At 44.5% G+C, this 24,631-nt stretch overlaps 1 protein-coding gene across 1 annotated transcript in view; it reads right to left on the minus strand.

Annotated features, from left to right (window-relative positions):
- Nucleotides 1-24,631, minus strand: part of hydin (HYDIN axonemal central pair apparatus protein) — a 1,560,590-nt gene that overhangs the window by 111,569 nt on the left and 1,424,390 nt on the right. Inside the window, exon 78 of the mRNA XM_069900939.1 lies at nucleotides 21,802-21,960. Coding sequence (XP_069757040.1) covers nucleotides 21,802-21,960 — 159 coding nt within the window. The remainder of the gene's footprint in view (nucleotides 1-21,801; nucleotides 21,961-24,631) is intronic.

Here is a 24,631-nt window from a genome sequence, read left to right on the forward strand (position 1 = left end):
GTGACACATCTCCCTCTGGTTACAGATTCAGTAATAGGGAGTGACAGGAAGAGATCTCCCTCTGGTTACTGTGTCTGTAATATGGAGTGACAGGAAGAGATCACCCTCTGGTTATAGATTCTGCAATAGGGAAAGACAGATCTCCCTCTGGTTATAGAGTCAGTAATAGGGAGTGAATGGAAGAGATCTCCCTCTGGTTACTGTGTCTGTAATATGGAGTGACAGGAAGAGATCACCCTCTGGTTATATTCAGTAACAGGGAGAGACAGATCTCCCTCTGGTTATAAGGTCAATAACGGGGAGTGACAGGAAGAGATCTCCCTCTGGTTCCTGTGTCAGTAATAGGGAGTGACAGGAAGCGATCACCCTCTGGTTATAGATTCTGTAATAGGTTGCGACAGATCTTCCTTTGGTTATTGAGTCAGTTACAGGGGGTGACAGATCTCCATCTGGTTATAGAGTCAGTCATAGGGATTGACAGGAAGAGATTTCCCTCTGGTTGTAGATTCAATAATAGGGAGTGAGAGGAAGAGATCACCCTCTGGTTAAAGAGTCAGTAACAGGGAGTGACAGATCTCCATCTGGTTATTAGGTTCATAACGGGGAGTGACAGGAAGAGATCTCCTTCTGGTTATTGAGTCAGTAACAGGGTGTGACAGATTTCCATCTGGTTATACGGTCCATAACGGAGAGTGACAGGAAGAGATCTCCCTCTGGTTATAGAGTCTGAAACAAGGAGTTCTAGTCACTAATAGGGAGTGAGAGGAAGAGATCTCACTCTTGTGATAGAGTCAGTAACAGAGAGTGACAGATCTCCCTGTGGTTATAGAGTCAGTAATATGGAGTGACAGATCTGGTTCTGGTTATCGAGTCAGTAATAGGGAGTGACTGATCTCCCTCTGGTTATAGAGTCAGTAACAGGGAGTGACAGGAAGAGATCTCCCTCTGGTTAAAGAGTCAGTAACAGGGAGTGACAGATCTCCTTCTGGTTATTGAGTCAGTAACAGGGTGTGACAGATTTCCATCTGGTTATACGGTCCATAACGGGGAGTGACAGGAAGAGATCTCCCTCTGGTTATAGAGTCTGTAACAAGGAGTTCTAGTCACTAATAGGGAGTGAGAGGAAGATATCTCACTCTTGTGATAGAGTCAGTAACAGGGAGTGACAGATCTCCCTGTGGTTATAGAGTCAGTAATATGGAGTGACAGATCTGGTTCTGGTTATCGAGTCAGTAATAGGGAGTGACAGGAAGAGGTCTCCCTCTGGCAAAAGAGTCAGTAATAGGGAGTGACAGACCTGCCTCTTGTTATAGAGTCTGTAATAGCGAGTGAAAGATCTCCCTCTGGTTATAGAGTCAGTAATAGGGAGTTAAAGGACGAGATCTCCCTCTGGTTACTGTGTCTGTAAAATGGAGTGACAGGAAGAGATCACCCTCTGGTTATAGATTCATGAAGAGGGAGTGAGAGGAAGAGATCACCCTCTGGTTATAGATTCTGCAATAGGGAGAGACAGATCTCCCTCTGGTTATAAGGTCAATAACGGGGAGTGAGAGGAAGAGATCACCCTGTGGTTATAGATTCATTAAGACGGAGTGACAGGAAGAGATCACACTCTGGTTATAGATTCTGCAATAGGGAGTGACAGATCTCCATCTGGTTATAAGGTTCATAACGGGGAGTGACAGGAAGAGATCACCCTCTGGTTATAGATTCTGCAATAGGGAGAGACAGATCTCCCTCTGGTTATAAGGTCAATAACGGGGAGTGAGAGGAAGAGATCACCCTCTGGTTATAGATTCATTAAGACGGAGTGACAGGAAGAGATCACACTCTGGTTATAGATTCTGCAATAGGGAGTGACAGATCTCCATCTGGTTATAAGGTTCATAACGGGGAGTGACAGGAAGAGATCACCCTCTGGTTATAGATACTGCAATAGGCAGGGACAGATCTCTCTCTGGTTATATTCAGTAACAGGGGGTGACAGATCTCCCTCAGGTTATAGAGTCAGTAATAGGGAGTGACAGGAAGAGATCTCCCTCTGGATCCTGTGTCAGTAATAGGGAGTGACAGGAAGAGATCACCCTCTGGTTATAGATTCATTCAGAGGGAGTGACAGGAAGCGATCACCCTTTGGTTATAGATTCTGCATCAGGGAGCGACAGATCTTCCTTTGGTTATTGAGTCAGTAACACGGAGTGACAGATCTCCCTCTGGTTATCAGTTCAATAAAAGGGAGTGATAGGAAGAGATCTGCCTCTGGTTTCAGATTCAGTAATAGGGAGTGACATGAAGAGTTATACCTCTGGTTAAAGAGTCAGTAACAAGGAGTGACTGATCTCCCTCTGGTTATCGAGTCATTACAGGGGGTGACAGATCTCCATCTGGTTATAGAGTCAGTAATAGGGAGTGACAGATCTCCCTCTGGTTATAGAGTCAATAATAGGGAGTGACAGATCTCCCTCTGGTTATAGAATTTGTAAAAGCGAGTGAAAGATCTCCCTCTGATTATTGAGTCAGTAACAGGGAGTGACAGATCTCCCTCTGGTTATCGAGTCAGTTACAGGGGGTGACAGATCTCCATCTGGTTATAGAGTCAGTAATAGGGAGTGACAGATCTCCCTCTGGTTATAGAGTCAATAATAGGGAGTGACAGATCTCCCTCTGGTTATAGAATTTGTAAAAGCGAGTGAAAGATCTCCCTCTGATTATTGAGTCAGTAACAGGGAGTGACAGATCTCCCTCTGGTTATCGAGTCAGTTACAGGGGGTGACAGATCTCCATCTGGTTATAGAGTCAGTAATAGGGAGTGACAGATCTCCCTCTGGTTATAGAGTCAGTAATAGGGAGTGACAGGAAGAGATCTCCCTCTGGTTATACAGTTAGTAATAGGGAGTGACAGGACGAGATCTCCCCTGGTTATCGAGTCAGTAATAGCGAGTGACAGATCTCCCTCTGGTTATTGAGTCAGTAACAGGGAGTGACAGGAAGAGGTCTCCCTCTGGTTATAGAGTCAATAAAAGGGAGTGACAGATCTCCCTATTGTTATCGAGTTTGTAATAGCGAGTGAAAGATCTCCCTCTGATTATTGAGTCAGTAACAGGGAGTGACAGGAAGAGATCTCCCTCTGGTTTTAGAGTCAATAATAGGGAGTGACAGGTCTCCCTCTGGATATAGAGTCAGTAATAGGGAGTGACAGGAAGAGATCTCCTCTGGTTATAGAATCAATAACAGGGAGTGACAGATCTCCCTCTGGTTATCGAGCCAGTAATAGGGAGTGACTGATCTCCCTCTGGTTATTGAGTCACTAACAGGGAGTGACAGGAAGAGGTCTCTCTCTGGTTATAGATTCTGCAATAGGGAGTGACAGATCTCCCTCTGGTTATAAGGTCAATAACGGGGAGTGACAGGAAGAGATCACCCTCTGGTTATAAATTCATAAAGAGGGAGTGACAGGAAGAGATCGCCCTCTGGTTATAATTCTGCAATAGGCAGGGACAGATCTCCATCTGGTTATATTCAGTAACAGGGAGTGATAGTTCTCCGTCTGGTTATAGAGTCAATAATAGGGAGTGACAGGAAGAGATCACCCTCTGATTTTAGATAGTGTTACAGGGAGTGACACGATGATATCTCCTCTGGTTCTTGAGTTAGTAACTCGGAGTGACAGATCACTGCCTGGTTAACAGGTCAATAACAGGGAGTGATAAGAAGAGATCTCCCTCTGGTATAGATACAGTAATAGGGAGTGACAGATCTCCCTCTAGTTATAAGGTCAATAAAAGGGAGTGACAGAAAGAGATATACCTCTGGTTAAAGAGTCAGTAACAAGAGTGACAGAACTCCCTCTGGTTATTGAGTCAGTTACAGGGGGTGACAGATCTCCATCTGGTTATAGAGTCAGTAATAGGGAGTGACAGGAAGAGATCTCCCTCTGGTTATAGAATCAGGAATAGGGAGTGACAGATCTTCCTCTGGTTATATTCAGTAACAGGGAGTGACAGAAAGGAATCTCCCTCTGCTTTTCGGTCAATATTAGGGAGTGACAGATCTCCCTCTGGTTATAGAGTTTGTAATAGCAAGTGAAAGATCACGCTCTGGTTATTGAGTCAGTAACAGGTAGTGACAGATCTCCCCCTGGTTATGGAGTCAGTAACATGGAGTGACAGATCTCTCACTTGTTATTTAGTCAGTAACATCGAGTGACAGATCTCCCTCTGGTGACAGGAAGAGATCTCCCTCTCGTTCTAGAGTCAGTAAGAGGGAGTGACATGTAGAGATCTCCCTCTGGTTATAGAGTAAGTAATTGGGAGTGACAGGAAGAGATCTCCCTCTGGTTATAGAGTCTGTAACAAGGATTGACAGGAAGAGATTTCCCTCTGGTTTTTGAGTCAGTAACAGGGAGTGACAGATCTCCCTCTGGTTATATTCAGTAACAGGGAGTGACAGAAAGGAATCTCCCTCTGCTTTTCGGTCAATACTAGGGAGTGACAGATCTCCCTCTGGTTATAGAGTTTGTAATAACGAGTGAAAGATCACGCTCTGGTTATTGAGTCAGTAACAGGTAGTGACAGATCTCCCCCTGGTTATGGAGTCAGTAACATGGAGTGACAGATCTCTCACTTGTTATTTAGTTAGTAACATCAAGTGACAGATCTCCCTCTGGTGACAGGAAGAGATCTCCCTCTCGTTCTAGAGTCAGTAAGAGGGAGTGACATGTAGAGATCTCCCTCTGGTTATAGAGTAAGTAATTGGGAGTGACAGGGAGAGATCTCCCTCTGGTTATAGAGTCTGTAACAAGGATTGACAGGAAGAGATTTCCCTCTGGTTGTACAGTCAGTAACATGGAGTGACAGATCTCGCAATAGTTATTTAATCAGTAACATCGAGTGACAGTTCTTCCTCTGGTTACGGTGTCAGTAATAGGGAGTAACAGGAAAAGATCTCCCTCTCGTTCTAGGGTCAGTAAGAGGGAGTGACATGTAGAGATCTCCCTCTGGTTATAGAGTCAGTAATTGGGAGTGACAGGAAGAGATCTCCGTCTGGTTATAGAGTCTGTAACAGGGAGTGACAGGAAGAGATCTCCCTCTGGTTATAGAGTCAGTAATAGGGATTGACAGGAAGAGATTTCCCCCTGGTTGTAGAGTCAGTAATAGGGTGTGACAGATCTCCCTCTGGTTATTGAGTCAGTAACAGGGAGTGACAGATCTCCATCTGGTTAAAAGATCCATAATGGGGAGTGACAGGAAGATATCTCCCTCTGGTTTTTGAGTCAGTAACAGGGAGTGACAGATCTCCCTCTGGTTATAGTCAGTAACAGGGAGTGACAGGAAGAGATCTCCCACTGGTTACTGTATCAGTAATAGGGAGTGACCGGAAGAGATCATCCTCTGGTTATAGATTCATTAAGAGGGAGTGACCGGAAGATATCATCCTCTCGTTATAGTTTCTGTAATAGGGAGCGACAGATCTTCCTTTGGTTATTGAGTCAGTAACAGGGAGTGACAGGAAGATATCTCCCTCTGCCGATCGAGTCAATAATACGGATTGACAGATCTCCCTCTAGTTATTTAGTCAGTAGCAGGGAGTGACAGATCTCCCTCTGGTTATGGAGTCAGTAACATGGAGTGAAAGATCTACCACTAGTTATTTAGTCAGTAACATCGAGTGACAGATTTCCCTCTGGTTATAGAGTCAGTTATAGGGATTGTCAGGAAGTGATTTACTCTGGTTGTAGAGTCAGTAAGAGTGAGTGACACATCTCCCTCTGGTTATAGAGTCAGTAATAGGGAGTGAAAGGAAGAGGTCTCCCTCTGGTTACTGTGTCTGTAATATGGAGTGACAGGAAGAGATCACCCTCTGGTTATAGATTCATGAAGAGGGAGTGAGTGGAACAGATCACCCTCTGGTTATAGATTCTGCAATAGGGAGAGACAGATCTCCCTCTGGCTATAAGGTCAATAACGGGCAGTGACAGGAAGAGATCACCCTCTCGTTATAGATTCTGCAATAGGGAGTGACAGATCTCCATCTGGTTATAAGGTTCATAACGGGGAGAGACAGGAAGAGATCTGCATCTGCGTATAGATTCAGTAACAGGGAGTGACAGATCTCCTTGTGGTAATAGAGTCAGTAATATGGAGTGACAGATCTGCCTCTGGTTATCAGTTCAATAAAAGGGAGTGACAGGAAGAGATCTGCCTCTGGTTACAGATTCAGTAATAGGGAGTGACAGGAAGAGATCTCCCTCTGGTTATAGAGTCAGTAATAGGGATTGACAGGAAGTGATTTACTCTGGTTGTAGAGTCAGTAAGAGTGAGTGACACATCTCCCTCTGGTTACAGATTCAGTAATAGGGAGTGACAGGAAGAGATCTCCCTCTGGTTACTGTGTCTGTAATATGGAGTGACAGGAAGAGATCACCCTCTGGTTATAGATTCTGCAATAGGGAAAGACAGATCTCCCTCTGTTATAGAGTCAGTAATAGGGAGTGAATGGAAGAGATCTCCCTCTGGTTACTGTGTCTGTAATATGGAGTGACAGGAACAGATCACCCTCTGGTTATATTCAGTAACAGGGAGAGACAGATCTCCCTCTGGTTATAAGGTCAATAACGGGGAGTGACAGGAAGAGATCTCCCTCTGGTTCCTGTGTCAGTAATAGGGAGTGACAGGAAGCGATCACCCTCTGGTTATAGATTCTGTAATAGGTTGCGACAGATCTTCCTTTGGTTATTGAGTCAGTTACAGGGGGTGACAGATCTCCATCTGGTTATAGAGTCAGTCATAGGGATTGACAGGAAGAGATTTCCCTCTGGTTGTAGATTCAATAATAGGGAGTGAGAGGAAGAGATCACCCTCTGGTTAAAGAGTCAGTAACAGGGAGTGACAGATCTCCATCTGGTTATTAGGTTCATAACGGGGAGTGACAGGAAGAGATCTCCTTCTGGTTATTGAGTCAGTAACAGGGTGTGACAGATTTCCATCTGGTTATACGGTCCATAACGGAGAGTGACAGGAAGAGATCTCCCTCTGGTTATAGAGTCTGAAACAAGGAGTTCTAGTCACTAATAGGGAGTGAGAGGAAGAGATCTCACTCTTGTGATAGAGTCAGTGACAGAGAGTGACAGATCTCCCTGTGGTTATAGAGTCAGGAATATGGAGTGACAGATCTGGTTCTGGTTATCGAGTCAGTAATAGGGAGTGACTGATCTCCCTCTGGTTATAGAGTCAGTAACAGGGAGTGACAGGAAGAGATCTCCCTCTGGTTAAAGAGTCAGTAACAGGGAGTGACAGATCTCCTTCTGGTTATTGAGTCAGTAACAGGGTGTGACAGATTTCCATCTGGTTATACGGTCCATAACGGAGAGTGACAGGAAGAGATCTCCCTCTGGTTATAGAGTCTGTAACAAGGAGTTCTAGTCACTAATAGGGAGTGAGAGGAAGATATCTCACTCTTGTGATAGAGTCAGTAACAGGGAGTGACAGATCTCCCTGTGGTTATAGAGTCAGTAATATGGAGTGACAAATCTGCTTCTGGTTATAGAGTCTGTAATAGCGTGTGAAAGATCTCCCTCTGGTTAGAGAGTCAGTAATAGGGAGTGACAGGAAGGGATCTCCTCTGGTTATACAGTCAATAACACGAACAGACAGATCTCCCTCTGGTTATTGAGTCAGTAATAGGGAGTGACTGATCTCCCTCTGGTTATTGAGTCAGTAACAGGGAGTGACAGGAAGAGATCTCCCTCTGGTTTCTGTGTCTGTAATATGGAGTGACAGGAAGAGATCACCCTCTGGTTATAGATTCTGCAATAGGGAGAGACAGATCTCCCTCTGGTTATAGAGTCAGTAATAGGGAGTGAAAGGAAGAGATCTCCCTCTGGTTACTGTGTCTGTAATATGGAGTGATAGGAAGAGATCACACTCTGGTTATAAATTCATAAAGAGGGAGTGACAGGAAGAGATCACCCTCTGGTTATAGATTCATTAAGAGGTAGTGACAGGAAGCGATCACCCTCTGGTTATAGATTCTGTAATAGGTTGCGACAGATCTTCCTTTGGTTATTGAGTCAGTAACAGGGAGTGACAGATCTCCCTCTGGTTATAAGTTCAATAAAAGGGAGTGACAGGAAGAGATCTGCCTCTGGTTACAGATTCAGTAATAGGGAGTGACAGGAAGAGATATACCTCTGGTTAAAGAGTCAGGAACAAGGAGTGACAGATCTCCCTCTGGTTATCGAGTCAGTTACAGGGGGTGACAGATCTCCCTCTGGTTATAGAATCAGGAATAGGGACTGACAGATCTTCCTCTGGTTATATTCAGTAACAGGGAGTGACAGAAAGGAATCTCCCTCTGCTTTTCGGTCAATATTAGGGAGTGACAGATCTCCCTCTGGTTATAGAGTTTGTAATAGCAAGTGAAAGATCATGCTCTGGTTATTGAGTCAGTAACAGGTAGTGACATTTCTCCCCCTGGTTATGGAGTCAGTAACATGGAGTGACAGATCTCTCACTTGTTATTTAGTCAGTAACATCGAGTGACAGATCTCCCTCTGGTGACAGGAAGAGATCTCCCATTCGTTCTAGAGTCAGTAAGAGGGAGTGACATGTAGAGATCTCCCTCTGGTTATAGAGTAAGTAATTGGGAGTGACAGGAAGAGATCTCCCTCTGGTTATAGAGTCTGTAACAAGGATTGACAGGAAGAGATTTCCCTCTGGTTTTTGAGTCAGTAACAGGGAGTGACAGATCTCCCTCTGGTTATATTCAGTAACAGGGAGTGACAGAAAGGAATCTCCCTCTGCTTTTCGGTCAATATTAGGGAGTGACAGATCTCCCTCTGGTTATAGAGTTTGTAATAGCGAGTGAAAGATCACGCTCTGGTTATTGAGTCAGTAACAGGTAGTGACATTTCTCCCCCTGGTTATGGAGTCAGTAACATGGAGTGACAGATCTCTCACTTGTTATTTAGTCAGTAACATCGAGTGACAGATCTCCCTCTGGTGACAGGAAGAGATCTCCCTCTCGTTCTAGAGTCAGTAAGAGGGAGTGACATGTAGAGATCTCCCTCTGGTTATAGAGTAAGTAATTGGGAGTGACAGGGAGAGATCTCCCTCTGGTTATAGAGTCTGTAACAAGGATTGACAGGAAGAGATTTCCCTCTGGTTGTACAGTCAGTAACATGGAGTGACAGATCTCGCAATAGTTATTTAATCAGTAACATCGAGTGACAGTTCTTCCTCTGGTTACGGTGTCAGTAATAGGGAGTAACAGGAAAAGATCTCCCTCTCGTTCTAGGGTCAGTAAGAGGGAGTGACATGTAGAGATCTCCCTCTGGTTATAGAGTCAGTAATTGGGAGTGACAGGAAGAGATCTCCCTCTGGTTATAGAGTCTGTAACAGGGAGTGACAGGAAGAGATCTCCCTCTGGTTATAGAGTCAGTAATAGGGATTGACAGGAAGAGATTTCCCCCTGGTTGTAGAGTCAGTAATAGGGTGTGACAGATCTCCCTCTGGTTATTGAGTCAGTAACAGGGAGTGACAGATCTCCATCTGCTTAAAAGATCCATAATGGGGAGTGACAGGAAGATATCTCCCTCTGGTTTTTGAGTCAGTAACAGGGAGTGACAGATCTCCCTCTGGTTATAGTCAGTAACAGGGAGTGACAGGAAAATATCTCCCTCTGCTGATCGAGTCAATAATACGGATTGACAGATCTCCCTCTGGTTATTTAGTCAGTAACAGGGAGTGACAGATCTCCCTCTGGTTATGGAGTCAGTAACATGGAGTGACAGATCTCTCACTTGTTATTTAGTCAGTAACATCGAGTGACAGATCTCCCTCTGGTGACAGGAAGAGATCTCCCTCTCGTTCTAGAGTCAGTAAGAGGGAGTGACATGTAGAGATCTCCCTCTGGTTATAGAGTAAGTAATTGGGAGTGACAGGAAGAGATCTCCCTCTGGTTATAGAGTCTGTAACAAGGATTGACAGGAAGAGATTTCCCTCTGGTTGTACAGTCAGTAACATGGAGTGACAGATCTCGCAATAGTTATTTAATCAGTAACATCGAGTGACAGTTCTTCCTCTGGTTACGGTGTCAGTAATATGGAGTAACAGGAAAAGATCTCCCTCTCGTTCTAGGGTCAGTAAGAGGGAGTGACATGTAGAGATCTCCCTCTGGTTATAGAGTCAGTAATTGGGAGTGACAGGAAGAGATCTCCGTCTGGTTATAGAGTCTGTAACAGGGAGTGACAGGAAGAGATCTCCCTCTGGTTATAGAGTCAGTAATAGGGATTGACAGGAAGAGATTTCCCCCTGGTTGTAGAGTCAGTAATAGGGTGTGACAGATCTCCCTCTGGTTATTGAGTCAGTAACAGGGAGTGACAGATCTCCATCTGGTTAAAAGATCCATAATGGGGAGTGACAGGAAGATATCTCCCTCTGGTTTTTGAGTCAGTAACAGGGAGTGACAGATCTCCCTCTGGTTATAGTCAGTAACAGGGAGTGACAGGAAGAGATCTCCCACTGGTTACTGTATCAGTAATAGGGAGTGACCGGAAGAGATCATCCTCTGGTTATAGATTCATTAAGAGGGAGTGACCGGAAGATATCATCCTCTCGTTATAGTTTCTGTAATAGGGAGCGACAGATCTTCCTTTGGTTATTGAGTCAGTAACAGGGAGTGACAGGAAGATATCTCCCTCTGCCGATCGAGTCAATAATACGGATTGACAGATCTCCCTCTAGTTATTTAGTCAGTAGCAGGGAGTGACAGATCTCCCTCTGGTTATGGAGTCAGTAACATGGAGTGAAAGATCTACCACTAGTTATTTAGTCAGTAACATCGAGTGACAGATTTCCCTCTGGTTATAGAGTCAGTTATAGGGATTGTCAGGAAGTGATTTACTCTGGTTGTAGAGTCAGTAAGAGTGAGTGACACATCTCCCTCTGGTTATAGAGTCAGTAATAGGGAGTGAAAGGAAGAGGTCTCCCTCTGGTTACTGTGTCTGTAATATGGAGTGACAGGAAGAGATCACCCTCTGGTTATAGATTCATGAAGAGGGAGTGAGTGGAACAGATCACCCTCTGGTTATAGATTCTGCAATAGGGAGAGACAGATCTCCCTCTGGCTATAAGGTCAATAACGGGCAGTGACAGGAAGAGATCACCCTCTCGTTATAGATTCTGCAATAGGGAGTGACAGATCTCCATCTGGTTATAAGGTTCATAACGGGGAGAGACAGGAAGAGATCTGCATCTGCGTATAGATTCAGTAACAGGGAGTGACAGATCTCCTTGTGGTAATAGAGTCAGTAATATGGAGTGACAGATCTGCCTCTGGTTATCAGTTCAATAAAAGGGAGTGACAGGAAGAGATCTGCCTCTGGTTACAGATTCAGTAATAGGGAGTGACAGGAAGAGATCTCCCTCTGGTTATAGAGTCAGTAATAGGGATTGACAGGAAGTGATTTACTCTGGTTGTAGAGTCAGTAAGAGTGAGTGACACATCTCCCTCTGGTTACAGATTCAGTAATAGGGAGTGACAGGAAGAGATCTCCCTCTGGTTACTGTGTCTGTAATATGGAGTGACAGGAAGAGATCACCCTCTGGTTATAGATTCTGCAATAGGGAAAGACAGATCTCCCTCTGTTATAGAGTCAGTAATAGGGAGTGAATGGAAGAGATCTCCCTCTGGTTACTGTGTCTGTAATATGGAGTGACAGGAAGAGATCACCCTCTGGTTATATTCAGTAACAGGGAGAGACAGATCTCCCTCTGGTTATAAGGTCAATAACGGGGAGTGACAGGAAGAGATCTCCCTCTGGTTCCTGTGTCAGTAATAGGGAGTGACAGGAAGCGATCACCCTCTGGTTATAGATTCTGTAATAGGTTGCGACAGATCTTCCTTTGGTTATTGAGTCAGTTACAGGGGGTGACAGATCTCCATCTGGTTATAGAGTCAGTCATAGGGATTGACAGGAAGAGATTTCCCTCTGGTTGTAGATTCAATAATAGGGAGTGAGAGGAAGAGATCACCCTCTGGTTAAAGAGTCAGTAACAGGGAGTGACAGATCTCCATCTGGTTATTAGGTTCATAACGGGGAGTGACAGGAAGAGATCTCCTTCTGGTTATTGAGTCAGTAACAGGGTGTGACAGATTTCCATCTGGTTATACGGTCCATAACGGAGAGTGACAGGAAGAGATCTCCCTCTGGTTATAGAGTCTGAAACAAGGAGTTCTAGTCACTAATAGGGAGTGAGAGGAAGAGATCTCACTCTTGTGATAGAGTCAGTAACAGAGAGTGACAGATCTCCCTGTGGTTATAGAGTCAGGAATATGGAGTGACAGATCTGGTTCTGGTTATCGAGTCAGTAATAGGGAGTGACTGATCTCCCTCTGGTTATAGAGTCAGTAACAGGGAGTGACAGGAAGAGATCTCCCTCTGGTTAAAGAGTCAGTAACAGGGAGTGACAGATCTCCTTCTGGTTATTGAGTCAGTAACAGGGTGTGACAGATTTCCATCTGGTTATACGGTCCATAACGGAGAGTGACAGGAAGAGATCTCCCTCTGGTTATAGAGTCTGTAACAAGGAGTTCTAGTCACTAATAGGGAGTGAGAGGAAGATATCTCACTCTTGTGATAGAGTCAGTAACAGGGAGTGACAGATCTCCCTGTGGTTATAGAGTCAGTAATATGGAGTGACAAATCTGCTTCTGGTTATAGAGTCTGTAATAGCGTGTGAAAGATCTCCCTCTGGTTAGAGAGTCAGTAATAGGGAGTGACAGGAAGGGATCTCCTCTGGTTATACAGTCAATAACACGAACAGACAGATCTCCCTCTGGTTATTGAGTCAGTAATAGGGAGTGACTGATCTCCCTCTGGTTATTGAGTCAGTAACAGGGAGTGACAGGAAGAGATCTCCCTCTGGTTTCTGTGTCTGTAATATGGAGTGACAGGAAGAGATCACCCTCTGGTTATAGATTCTGCAATAGGGAGAGACAGATCTCCCTCTGGTTATAGAGTCAGTAATAGGGAGTGAAAGGAAGAGATCTCCCTCTGGTTACTGTGTCTGTAATATGGAGTGATAGGAAGAGATCACACTCTGGTTATAAATTCATAAAGAGGGAGTGACAGGAAGAGATCACCCTCTGGTTATAGATTCATTAAGAGGTAGTGACAGGAAGCGATCACCCTCTGGTTATAGATTCTGTAATAGGTTGCGACAGATCTTCCTTTGGTTATTGAGTCAGTAACAGGGAGTGACAGATCTCCCTCTGGTTATAAGTTCAATAAAAGGGAGTGACAGGAAGAGATCTGCCTCTGGTTACAGATTCAGTAATAGGGAGTGACAGGAAGAGATATACCTCTGGTTAAAGAGTCAGGAACAAGGAGTGACAGATCTCCCTCTGGTTATCGAGTCAGTTACAGGGGGTGACAGATCTCCCTCTGGTTATAGAATCAGGAATAGGGACTGACAGATCTTCCTCTGGTTATATTCAGTAACAGGGAGTGACAGAAAGGAATCTCCCTCTGCTTTTCGGTCAATATTAGGGAGTGACAGATCTCCCTCTGGTTATAGAGTTTGTAATAGCAAGTGAAAGATCATGCTCTGGTTATTGAGTCAGTAACAGGTAGTGACATTTCTCCCCCTGGTTATGGAGTCAGTAACATGGAGTGACAGATCTCTCACTTGTTATTTAGTCAGTAACATCGAGTGACAGATCTCCCTCTGGTGACAGGAAGAGATCTCCCATTCGTTCTAGAGTCAGTAAGAGGGAGTGACATGTAGAGATCTCCCTCTGGTTATAGAGTAAGTAATTGGGAGTGACAGGAAGAGATCTCCCTCTGGTTATAGAGTCTGTAACAAGGATTGACAGGAAGAGATTTCCCTCTGGTTTTTGAGTCAGTAACAGGGAGTGACAGATCTCCCTCTGGTTATATTCAGTAACAGGGAGTGACAGAAAGGAATCTCCCTCTGCTTTTCGGTCAATATTAGGGAGTGACAGATCTCCCTCTGGTTATAGAGTTTGTAATAGCGAGTGAAAGATCACGCTCTGGTTATTGAGTCAGTAACAGGTAGTGACATTTCTCCCCCTGGTTATGGAGTCAGTAACATGGAGTGACAGATCTCTCACTTGTTATTTAGTCAGTAACATCGAGTGACAGATCTCCCTCTGGTGACAGGAAGAGATCTCCCTCTCGTTCTAGAGTCAGTAAGAGGGAGTGACATGTAGAGATCTCCCTCTGGTTATAGAGTAAGTAATTGGGAGTGACAGGGAGAGATCTCCCTCTGGTTATAGAGTCTGTAACAAGGATTGACAGGAAGAGATTTCCCTCTGGTTGTACAGTCAGTAACATGGAGTGACAGATCTCGCAATAGTTATTTAATCAGTAACATCGAGTGACAGTTCTTCCTCTGGTTACGGTGTCAGTAATAGGGAGTAACAGGAAAAGATCTCCCTCTCGTTCTAGGGTCAGTAAGAGGGAGTGACATGTAGAGATCTCCCTCTGGTTATAGAGTCAGTAATTGGGAGTGACAGGAAGAGATCTCCCTCTGGTTATAGAGTCTGTAACAGGGAGTGACAGGAAGAGATCTCCCTCTGGTTATAGAGTCAGTAATAGGGATTGACAGGAAGAGATTTCCCCCTGGTTGTAGAGTCAGTAATAGGGTGTGACAGATCTCCCTCTGGTTATTGAGTCAGTAACAGGGAGTGACAGATCTCCATCTGCTTAAAAGATCCATAATGGGGAGTGACAGGAAGATATCTCCCTCTGGTTTTTGAGTCAGTAACAGGGAGTGACAGATCTCCCTCTGGTTATAGTCAGTAACAGGGAGTGACAGGAAAATATCTCCCTCTGCTGATCGAGTCAATAATACGGATTGACAGATCTCCCTCTGGTTATTTAGTCAGTAACAGGGAGTGACAGATCTCCCTCTGGTTATGGAGTCAGTAACATGGAGTGACAGATCTCTCACTTGTTATTTAGTCAGTAACATCGAGTGACAGATCTCCCTCTGGTGACAGGAAGAGATCTCCCTCTCGTTCTAGAGTCAGTAAGAGGGAGTGACATGTAGAGATCTCCCTCTGGTTATAGAGTAAGTAATTGGGAGTGACAGGAAGAGATCTCCCTCTGGTTATAGAGTCTGTAACAAGGATTGACAGGAAGAGATTTCCCTCTGGTTGTACAGTCAGTAACATGGAGTGACAGATCTCGCAATAGTTATTTAATCAGTAACATCGAGTGACAGTTCTTCCTCTGGTTACGGTGTCAGTAATATGGAGTAACAGGAAAAGATCTCCCTCTCGTTCTAGGGTCAGTAAGAGGGAGTGACATGTAGAGATCTCCCTCTGGTTATAGAGTCAGTAATTGGGAGTGACAGGAAGAGATCTCCCTCTGGTTATAGAGTCTGTAACAGGGAGTGACAGGAAGAGATCTCCCTCTGGTTATAGAGTCAGTAATAGGGATTGACAGGAAGAGATTTCCCCCTGGTTGTAGAGTCAGTAATAGGGTGTGACAGATCTCCCTCTGGTTATTGAGTCAGTAACAGGGAGTGACAGGAAGAGATCTGCATCTGCGTATAGATTCAGTAACAGGGAGTGACAGATCTCCTTGTGGTAATAGAGTCAGTAATATGGAGTGACAGATCTGCCTCTGGTTATCAGTTCAATAAAAGGGAGTGACAGGAAGAGATCTGCCTCTGGTTACAGATTCAGTAATAGGGAGTGACAGGAAGAGATCTCCCTCTGGTTATAGAGTCAGTAATAGGGATTGACAGGAAGTGATTTACTCTGGTTGTAGAGTCAGTAAGAGTGAGTGACACATCTCCCTCTGGTTACAGATTCAGTAATAGGGAGTGACAGGAAGAGATCTCCCTCTGGTTACTGTGTCTGTAATATGGAGTGACAGGAAGAGATCACCCTCTGGTTATAGATTCTGCAATAGGGAAAGACAGATCTCCCTCTGTTATAGAGTCAGTAATAGTGAGTGAATGGAAGAGATCTCCCTCTGGTTACTGTGTCTGTAATATGGAGTGACAGGAAGAGATCACCCTCTGGTTATATTCAGTAACAGGGAGAGACAGATCTCCCTCTGGTTATAAGGTCAATAATGGGGAGTGACAGGAAGAGATCTCCCTCTGGTTCCTGTGTCAGTAATAGGGAGTGACAGGAAGCGATCACCTCTGGTTATAGATTCTGTAATAGGTTGCGACAGATCTTCCTTTGGTTATTGAGTCAGTTACAGGGGGTGACAGATCTCCATCTGGTTATAGAGTCAGTCATAGGGATTGACAGGAAGAGATTTCCCTCTGGTTGTAGATTCAATAATAGGGAGTGAGAGGAAGAGATCACCCTCTGGTTAAAGAGTCAGTAACAGGGAGTGACAGATCTCCATCTGGTTATTAGGTTCATAACGGGGAGTGACAGGAAGAGATCTCCTTCTGGTTATTGAGTCAGTAACAGGGTGTGACAGATTTCCATCTGGTTATACGGTCCATAACGGAGAGTGACAGTAAGAGATCTCCCTCTGGTTATAGAGTCTGAAACAAGGAGTTCTAGTCACTAATAGGGAGTGAGAGGAAGAGATCTCACTCTTGTGATAGAGTCCGTAACAGAGAGTGACAGATCTCCCTGTGGTTATAGAGTCAGTAATATGGAGTGACAGATCTGGTTCTGGTTATCGAGTCAGTAATAGGGAGTGACTGATCTCCCTCTGGTTATAGAGTCAGTAACAGGGAGTGACAGGAAGAGATCTCCCTCTGGTTAAAGAGTCAGTAACAGGGAGTGACAGATCTCCTTCTGGTTATTGAGTCAGTAACAGGGTGTGACAGATTTCCATCTGGTTATACGGTCCATAACGGGGAGTGACAGGAAGAGATCTCCCTCTGGTTATAGAGTCTGTAACAAGGAGTTCTAGTCACTAATAGGGAGTGAGAGGAAGATATCTCACTCTTGTGATAGAGTCAGTAACAGGGAGTGACAGATCTCCCTGTGGTTATAGAGTCAGTAATATGGAGTGACAGATCTGGTTCTGGTTATCGAGTCAGTAATAGGGAGTGACTGATCTCCCTCTGGTTATTGAGTCAGTAACAGGGAGTGACAGGAAGAGGTCTCCCTCTGGTAAAAGAGTCAGTAATAGGGAGTGACAGACCTGCCTCTTGTTATAGAGTCTGTAATAGCGAGTGAAAGATCTCCCTCTGGTTATAGAGTCAGTAATAGGGAGTTAAAGGACGAGATCTCCCTCTGGTTACTGTGTCTGTAAAACGGAGTGACAGGAAGAGATCACCCTCTGGTTATAGATTCATGAAGAGGGAGTGAGAGGAAGAGATCACCCTCTGGTTATAGATTCTGCAATAGGGAGAGACAGATCTCCCTCTGGTTATAAGGTCAATAACGGGGAGTGAGAGGAAGAGATCACCCTCTGGTTATAGATTCATTAAGACGGAGTGACAGGAAGAGATCACACTCTGGTTATAGATTCTGCAATAGGGAGTGACAGATCTCCATCTGGTTATAAGGTTCATAACGGGGAGTGACAGGAAGAGATCACCCTCTGGTTATAGATTCTGCAATAGGGAGAGACAGATCTCCCTCTGGTTATAAGGTCAATAACGGGGAGTGAGAGGAAGAGGTCACCCTCTGGTTATAGATTCATTAAGACGGAGTGACAGGAAGAGATCACACTCTGGTTATAGATTCTGCAATAGGGAGTGACAGATCTCCATCTGGTTATAAGGTTCATAACGGGGAGTGACAGGAAGAGATCACCCTCTGGTTATAGATACTGCAATAGGCAGGGACAGATCTCTCTCTGGTTATATTCAGTAACAGGGGGTGACAGATCTCCCTCAGGTTATAGAGTCAGTAATAGGGAGTGACAGGAAGAGATCTCCCTCTGGATCCTGTGTCAGTAATAGGGAGTGACAGGAAGAGATCACCCTCTGGTTATAGATTCATTCAGAGGGAGTGACAGGAAGCGATCACCCTTTGGTTATAGATTCTGCATCAGGGGGCGACAGATCTCCATCTGGTTATTGAGTCAGTAACAGGGAGTGACAGATCTCCCTCTGGTTATCAGTTCAATAAAAGGGAGTGATAGGAAGAGATCAGCCTCTGGTTTCAGATTCAGTAATAGGGAGTGACAGGAAGAGTTATACCTCTGGTTAAAGAGTCAGTAACAAGGAGTGACTGATCTCCCTCTGGTTATCGAGTCAGTTACAGGGGGTGACAGATCTCCATCTGGTTATAGAGTCAGTAATAGGGAGTGACAGATCTCCCTCTGGTTATAGAGTCAATAATAGGGAGTGACAGATCTCCCTCTGGTTATAGAATTTGTAAAAGCGAGTGAAAGATCTCCCTCTGATTATTGAGTCAGTAACAGGGAGTGACAGGAAGAGATGTCCCTCTTGTTATTTAATCAGTAAAAGAGAGATACAGATCTCTTACTGGTTATGGAGTCAGTAAGATCGAGTGACAGATCTCCCTCTGGTTATTGAGTCAGTAACAGGGAGTGACAGGAAGAGGTCTCCCGCTGGTTATAGAGTCAATAATGGGGAGTGACTGATCTCGTTCTGGATATAGAGTAGATAATAGGGAGTGACATGAAGAGATCTCCTCAGATTATAGAATCAATAACAGGGAGTGACAGATCTCCCTCTGGTTATCGAGTTTGTAATAGCGAGTGAAAAATCTCCCTCTGGTTATTGAGTCAGTAACAGGCAGTGACAGGAAGAAATCTCCTTCTGGTTATAGAGTCAATAAAAGGGAGTGACAGATCTCCCTATGGTTATCGAGTTTGTAATAGCGAGTGAAAAATCTCCCTCTGATTATTGAGTCAGTAACAGGGAGTGACAGGAAGAGATCTCCCTCTGGTTTTAGAGTCAATAATAGGGAGTGACAGGTCTCCCTCTGGATATAGAGTCAGTAATAGGGAGTGACAGGAAGAGATCTCCTCAGGTTATAGAATCAATAACAGGGAGTGACAGATCTCCCTCTGGTTATAGAATTTGTAAAAGCGAGTGAAAGATCTCCCTCTGATTATTGAGTCAGTAACAGGGAGTGACAGGAAGAGATGTCCCTCTTGTTATTTAATCAGTAAAAGAGAGTGACAGATCTCTTACTGGTTATGGAGTCAGTCATATCGAGTGACAGATTTCCCTCTGGTTATTGAGTCAGTAACAGGGAGTGACAGAAAGAGGTCTCCCGCTGGTTATAGAGTCAATAATGGAGAGTGACAGATCTCGTTCTGGATATAGAGTAGATAATAGGGAGTGACAGGAAGAGATCTCCTCAGGTTATAGAATCAATGACAGGGAGTGACAGATCTCCCTCTGGTTATCGAGTTTGTAATAGCGAGTGAAAAATCTCCCTCTGGTTATGGAGTCAGTAACAGGCAGTGACAGGAAGAAATCTCCTTCTGGTTATAGAGTCAATAAAAGGGAGTGACAGATCTCCCTCTGGTTATCGAGTTTGTAATAGCGAGTGAAAAATCTCCCTCTGATTATTGAGTCAGTAACAGGGAGTGACAGGAAGAGATCTCCCTCTGGTTTTAGAGTCAATAATAGGGAGTGACAGGTCTCCCTCTGGATATAGAGTCAGTAATAGGGAGTGACAGGAAGAGATCTCCTCAGGTTATAGAATCAATAACAGGGAGTGACAGATCTCCCTCTGGTTATGGAGCCAGTTATAGGGAATGACTGATCTCCCTCTGGTTATTGAGTCACTAACAGGGAGTGACAGGAAGAGGTCTCTCTCTGGTTATAGATTCTGCAGTAGGGAGTGACAGATCTCCCTCTGGTTATAAGGTCAATAACGGGGAGTGACAGGAAGAGATCACCCTCTGGTTATAAATTCATAAAGAGGGAGTGACAGGAAGAGATCACCCTCTGGTTATAGAGTCAGTAACAGGGAGTGACAGATCTCCCTCTGGTTATCAGGTCAATAACATGGAGTGACAGGAAGAGATCTGCCTCTCGCTATAGATTCAGGAATAGGGAGTGACAGATCTCCCTCTGGTTATATTCAGTAACAGGGAGTGACAGGTCTCCTTCTGGTTATTGAGTCAGTAACATGGAGCGACAGATCTCCCAATGGTTATGGAGTAAGTAACATCGAGTGACAGATCTCCCTCTGGTTATTGAGTCAGGAACATGGAGTGACAGAAAGAAATCTCCCTCTGATTATAGGTCAATAATAGGGAGTCACAGATCTCCCTCAGAGTGAAAGACCTCGCTTTGGTTATTGAGTCAGTAGCAGGAAGTGACAGGAAGAGATCTCCCTCTGCTTATCGAGTCAATAATAGGGAGTGACAGATCTCCCTCTGGTTATTTAGTCAGTAACAGGGAGTGACAGATCTCCCTCTGGTTATGGAGTCAGTAACATGGAGTGACAGATCTTCTTCTGGTTATACGGTCAATAACAAGGAGTGACATGAAGAGATCTCCCTCTGGTTGTAGAGTTAGTAACAGGGAGTGACAGATCTCCCTCTGGTTATTGAGTCAGTAACAGGCAGTGACAGATCTCCCTCTGGTTATAGAGTTTGTAATAGCGAGTGACAGGAAGAGATCTCCCTATGCTTCTAGAGGCAGTAAGAGGGAGTGAAAGATCTCCCACTGGTTATGGAGTCAGTAACATCGAGTGATAGATCTCCCTCTGGTTATTGAGTCAGTAACAGGGAGTGACAGAAAGAAATCTCCCTCTGTTTATAGGTCAAGAATAGGGAGTGACAGATCTCCCTCTGGTTATAGAGTTTGTAATAGCGAGTGAAAGATCTCGCTCTGGTTATTGCGTCAGTAACAGGGATTGACAGGAAGAGATTTTCCTCTGCTTATCGAGTAAATAATAGGGAGTGACAGATCTCCCTCTGGTTATTTAGTCAGTAACAGGGAGTGACAGATCTCCCTCTGGTTATGGAGTCAGTAACATGGAGTGACAGATCTCCCATTGCTTATTTAATCACTAAACTCGAGTGACAGATCTCTCTCGGTTATAGAGTCAGTAATAGCGAGTGACTTGAAGAGATCTGCCTCTGGTTATAGAGTCTGTAACAGGGAGTGACAGGATGAGATCTCCCTCTAGTTACGGTGTCAGTAATAGGGAGTGACAGGAAGAGATCTCCCTCTGTTTCTAGAGTCAGTAATAGGGAGCGACAGGAAGAGATCTCCTTCTGGTTCCAGATACTGTAACAGGAAATGACGGGAAGAGATCTCCCTCTGGTTATAGAGTCAGTAATAGGGAGTGACGGGAACAGATCTCCCTCTTGTTAAGAGTCAGTAATAGGGAGTGACAGACCTCCCTCTGGTTATAGAGTCAGTAACAGGGAGTGACAGATCTCCCTCTGGTTATAGAGTCAGTAATATGGAGTGACAGATGTGCCTCTGGTTATAGTGTCTGTAATAGGGAGTGAAAGATCTCCCACTGGTTATAGAGTCTTTCATAGGGAGTGACAGGAAGAGATCTCCCTCTGGTTATAGAGTCAATAATAGGGAGTGACAGGAAGAAATCACCCTCTGATTTTAGATTCTGTAACAGGGAGTGACAGGAAGAGATCTCTTCTGGTTATAGAGTCATTAACATAGAGTAACAGGAAGAGGTCTCCCTCTGGTTACGGTGTCAGTAACAGGGAGGACAGGAAGTGATCTCCCTCTGGTCATGGTGTCAGCGAAACTCAGTGACCACGGTTTATGTTGGCCTTGGTAATTGCTCTGTGTGACACTGAGCTTCTGCCACACTTCCTTTGTTTCTGCTATTGAGAGAATAGAGGAGAGCTATCTCTGTAAGAGATGCTGGGGCCAGAGCATGTACCTTGGCACTCTGAAGAAGCTGTTGGTTTGGTGTCATCGCGAGAATGAAGTTCACTGGCGCCAGGCTTCTGTTGATTATTGGAACGACTTTCCTCATGGTCTGTCCAACCCTGAGGCCGTGGAAATAAACCACCTTATTCTTGGGGTTGATAACTTCCACCTGGAGGGAGTCAGAGGAGAACTGTGATGTGGTGCTGTAATTAACAATGTTATTAAACAGAGACAATGATGTTAGTGAACCTGCTGGGCATCTACTCTGTGGACTGATAGTAACGGGCAAGTCCTTGCTCCTGTTTCTTTTTTTTAAACTTTATTTTGAATTTTAAAATACATAAAAAAATACATAAAAATAACAAAATAAAGTTAAAAAAAACAAAACCACCCACCCATCCCCTCCACCCTCAGCAAGCCCTGCAGGGGAGCAAAAAAAATACAATTAATTACATACATAGGCTGTGTGATATTTCAAAATTATAATAAAATTGTTTATGATATTTCTAAACCCATACATTCCAAATAAGGTGACCACATCTGAACAAAAAGTGAATAATTATAATGCAAATTTTTTTATTTGTCTATGTAAATACAAGATCTCAATTCATTATGCCAACGAGCTGTGTTCTACATTATCTTTACATGTAATCGCAATACATTTCCATGGTACCGCCAATGTTAAATGAACAGAAGCTATCTGAAACTTGTCCAACCCCAAACCAGTCAAAGATATCGTATAACCCAGCAAAAAAATTTCTGGATCTTATGGCAATTTAACCTTAAACAGTTTTAAAAAAAATACACTAATTTTTTCCCAAAATGGTTGGGCTTTGTCACAAAGCCAAACTGCAGGTACAAATGTTCCAATATGTAGTCCACATCTAAAACATAAATCCAAATTAATAAATACATATCTTTTCAATTTCTCAGGTGTCAAATACAACTGATGTAAAAAATTATAATTAACTAAACTATATCATACATTAAGTAATTTAGTCACACCTTCTTGACACATAACTTCCCAATCCTCCTGAGGTATATCATAAGATAAATCTTCTTCCCATTTAATTCTAGATTTATTTAAATTTGGTTTATTCATACCATCTTGTAACAAGGCATATATATCAGAAATAAAACGCTTTTTAAAGTGTGCAAAATCAAAAACTCAAACTTTGTTAATTCAGGTAGCTTAATTTCTCTTCCAAAATTATCTATTACCAAAGCTCTTTGCTCCTGTTTCTGACCAATCATTCCTGGCCTCTCTGGAATCAGAGCAGTGCAAATAGAACTACAGAACATTTGGCCCATCTAGTACATGCCAGACTTATTCTCCTAGTCCTAATGACCTTCACCTGGACTATAGCCCTCCATATCTCTCCCTTCCATGTACCTATCCAAATTTTTCTTAAATAACAAAATTGAGCCTTCATTCACCATTTCAGCTGGCAATTCGTTCCACTCTCTCACCACTCTCTGTGAAGAAGTTAAATTTACATTTAGACATACACCATGGTAACAGGCCATTTCAGCTCATGAGCCCATGCTGCCCAATTTACACCCAATTAACATTCATCCCCAGTACATTTTCGAGGGTGGGAGTAAATCGGAACCCCCAGAGGAAACTCATGCAGACAAAGGAAGAATGTACATACTCCTTACAGATCACACAGGATTCAAACCCCTGTCCCAGTCACTGGTGCTGTAACGGTGTTGCAGTAACCACTAAGCTAGCTGTGCCACCCTCAATGTTCCCCCTAAACATCTTACCTATCAACCTTAACCCATGACGTTTAAGACTTGTCTCACCCAACTTCAATGGGACAATCCTGCTTGCATTTACTCTATCTACGCCCCTCACAATTTTAAATGACTCCTGTCAAATCTCCGTTCATTCTTCGACATTCCAAGGATTGTGGTGGTACACTACTGGCCTACTGTAGGGGGAAACCTCTGTACCTGCAGGAATGTAAGGGGACAGGACAACACCAGGCCAGCTGTCAATCAGTCGGCCTTAATGGACCAAGCCCCATCCGATAGGGTGTCAATCACCCTCCGGGATATAAGCCTGCGCCGACCTCCCGAGGCCTCTCACTGAGTTGCTGCAGCCACAGCCAGCCTGGCTCTGTGGAAGTCTTTGTGTGTCCCGAGGCCTCTCACTGAGTTGCTGCAGCCACAGCCAGCCTGGCTCTGTGGAAGACCTTGTGTGTGCCTGATTCTGGCTAACAGCGCACCACAATTTAATCCACAAAATTTTCCACAGCGGCCACGGAAAAACTCCTGAGCGCAGGGAGCCTCGAAGTCGACCCACGCCACCCGGAAGCCCAGATTCGCCATGAGATCTGGCAGCACGCAGTTGAGGCACACAAAGGCGGCATCCTGGACTCAGATCGGAAGAAGTTGGTCCTACTCCGGTCAAAGCTGAGTTCCCGAACCTTCCAGGTAAACCAAAGGTTGCCCCCCTCTGTGGAAGGTACCTCCTCAACACCCGAGCCCAGCAACCCGGGGAGACGGCTGAGTCTTACCTGGGAGACTTGCGAGAGTTTCCCCGACCGTGTCTGGCTGAACCTGGGGTAGGTACAGAGGAGGTCGAGAGGCTGATCTGGGACGCCTTCATCTGAGAGCTAAGCTCAAGGGCCATCCGGCAGAAGCTGCTGGAAGACAATATCTACGCCCTAACCAAGACAGTAGAAGTGGTCCAAACCCTGGAAGCAGCAGCCCTGCACATCAAAGCCTTCGATTCCTGGTTCCTCCAGGCTCCCTCATGGCCCTCTCACACTGCAGCTGCAGCCCCAGACTGAGCTGGGGAGGAGAACGTCGCTGCAGCAGGTGCCTGGCAT

This window comes from Narcine bancroftii, chromosome 10, assembly GCF_036971445.1.
Source record: "Narcine bancroftii isolate sNarBan1 chromosome 10, sNarBan1.hap1, whole genome shotgun sequence".
NCBI classification, from domain to species: Eukaryota; Metazoa; Chordata; class Chondrichthyes; order Torpediniformes; family Narcinidae; genus Narcine; species Narcine bancroftii.